This window comes from Cynoglossus semilaevis, chromosome 20, assembly GCF_000523025.1.
Source record: "Cynoglossus semilaevis isolate Cse_v1.0 chromosome 20, Cse_v1.0, whole genome shotgun sequence".
NCBI lineage: Eukaryota > Metazoa > Chordata > Actinopteri > Pleuronectiformes > Cynoglossidae > Cynoglossus > Cynoglossus semilaevis.
In genome coordinates this window covers 7,721,747-7,724,303 of record NC_024326.1, presented here as the reverse complement: position 1 = coordinate 7,724,303, position 2,557 = coordinate 7,721,747, and the positions used below count along the sequence as shown (strand labels likewise).

The window sequence follows — 2,557 nt, the reverse complement described above, 5'->3', positions numbered from 1 at the left end:
CCAGACCCAGCATTTTTGGAAGCAATCTGCTGGTGTGTGTGTCTGCTTTGAAATACAGGGGAAAACAGCATGTAAGCAAACCGGCTACGTGAGTTCGACAAATTTAAACCACATTTTTGCTGGTTTACAAGGGAAAGTACATGAGTTACAATGCCACACAGCTACACCGAAGCTAATTGTTTAAATATGTCAGGCTTGTGCTGCCCCCCCCCCCCCCCTCCCCGCCCTCTCCCACCTGAAATGTAACACATGGGGGGAAGCACACACATGCCGACACATACCCACAGTCAATCAAACACAGACATAACAAGAATCCACCACAGGAACAGTGCTGGGAATATTCCATACTCACCATTGAAGAGGGGCTGTCCTATCTCCGCGATATCTGGCAACACAACCTTGTATACATCTTCAGAAAAGCCCAGCCTGCATGGCGTGGTGCCTCTGCCCTCTGCTATCTGCAATAGTGGGGGGAGGAAAAAAGTGTGAGACAATGACTCGTAAATCAACCTTCTAAAATGCACCCTGTTGCCTCCAAAACCTCTTGGTCACGTTCTTGAGTCCCCACAGTTGTACAAAAGCATCTGTTGTTTTTATAGCAGGGACTGCAATTAGGATAATGAGGCCAAAAGGGTTAAGCATTAGCCAAGAAGCATGGCTAGGCAAGAACAAGCCCCATTTGTCCCCCGGAGGGGCCCAGACACAGTGTAGGGTTATGACCAACGTTTCTCATTCAGTCCCTCTGATCAACAACACACCGACCCAGACAAACATTCCACTTTGAAGTGGAGGAACAAGGGATAATAAAGAAAGTAAACGCTAACGATCCACTGTTGCGGGAATAAACATGCATGTGTGAAAACCAGAATAAACAATGGGGAAAGGAATCTGCAGGAGCCACGACTGTGATCAATGGAGTCTTTTTTTAGGATTCGCCTCATTCAAAAAAAAAAAAAAACTTAATCTGAGTGACAGCACAAAAGATGCATGGAATAAATGAATGCAAAAAAAATTGTAAATGACTGTGGACGTTGTCTGGGTTAGGCATCAATCAAGCAAGAATGAGTCACACTGTATTAAACAGACAGAAAACAGCAGAAGGGATGCATAACTCTGACGTCCATGCATATCCCAATGTGCTTCATCACAACCTCAGCATTGATTTGGCCCCTTGGCTTCAGCCATATTTCTTTACATTGCATTCTTGCAAGAACGAAAGAGGAGAAGAGCCCTGCTGAAAAGGAGCATTGTGGGTAGCTGTGCCAGTTGCGTTTTTTTTAATCATGTGAATTTAAATGGGGAGGAAAGTAACAGGAGAAGGAGGGGAAGAGCAGGAATTCAGAAAATATTACAACAATGGCACCAGGCTGCTGTACAGTACTCAGTACTCAGTTCTGGGATTAATTAAGTAAAGAAAAAAACACGTTCTTTTGATTTTTAACCACTGGAAATACCCAAACTGGTCTATTTAATATTTATGTCCATGTGTTGCTCGGGAGGAGCACAGCTCCAACAAACACAAGTCAAGAAAAATAAATTGTTTTGAGGAAATATTTATATTCTTTAGAGTTAGTCAACAGTCATTATCCTGTTACTCATGTTCATATACAGCCCGTATTTAAAGTGCGTTTCTTACGTAGTGGATCATTTATAATCAACTCACACAGGGAAACAGGGGACGACAGTACACACATATTAAACATTAACTTTTAAATATATTTATTGGATGTATGCTTTAGTATATGTGTTCTTTATTTGATCAGGTATAGCGGTTTTAAACGTGCGCAGTGTTTATTCTAACGGGCAGCATCTCGTGGGCGTTGAACAGAGGAAAAACCGTTAGTCGCTCAGTGAAGCCCGTACAGGACCTACTTTACCGAGGTTTTAATTCTAAGCCTTCACATATAGAAATGTTCTCTCTTTTGTACAACAACCCGGGCTGACTTGTAGTGTGTCCTTAACTCTGCAGCTCTAGAAACCCCAAGAAACAGCATCGCTACAGTCAAAAACAAGTAAAGTGTCCGGTGTAACTCCGTCCGTTCCCATGTTCCATTTACCTGCAGTCCGGCCAAGAGCGGCAGCAGCAGCAGCAGCACAGCGCTGCCCTCGTGGAGTGAGTACATCGGTGCGAACGTCACGGCAAATGTGCAAATCCAAAATTTAAAGAAAAACAGAAGGAGAAATGGAGAAAAAAAGGAAGGGTATCCCTCTGTAGGTCAAAAGCGTCCAAAGGCAGCAGCAGCGGCGTTGGTGGTGTTAGTAGTGGAGGCAGCCTACAGTCTGCAGCCTCCTCCTCCTCCTCCTTCTCCTCTATCTGTCTATGCACTTCCAGTCAGCAGCGAGGCAGAGAGAAAGAGAGAGAGAGAGACAGAGAGACAGAGAGAGACTGGTACTGAGGCTGCTCCCTCCCTCCCTCCTCCCATCTACTCTTGCCCGACACAAAAACAAAAAGAGCCAGAGCCACTCAGCCACTCAGCCGCCCATCTCACTGTCTCTCCCTACCGGTCAAAAAAGCCAACTCCACATTCCAACACCCTGGACGGACAGTCCAGCTATT

The 2,557-nt window shown here is 45.0% G+C and overlaps 1 protein-coding gene across 1 annotated transcript in view; it reads right to left on the bottom strand.

The window, feature by feature from the left end:
• Positions 1-2,123, bottom strand: part of cdh2 (cadherin 2, type 1, N-cadherin (neuronal)) — a 54,344-nt gene extending 52,221 nt beyond the window's left edge. Inside the window, exons 1-2 of the mRNA XM_008334377.3 lie at positions 2,058-2,123; positions 353-458 (exon numbers count right to left, since the gene is read on the bottom strand). Of these exons, the coding sequence (XP_008332599.1) occupies positions 353-458; positions 2,058-2,123 (172 nt within the window). The remainder of the gene's footprint in view (positions 1-352; positions 459-2,057) is intronic.
• Positions 2,124-2,557: the final 434 nt, after the last annotated feature.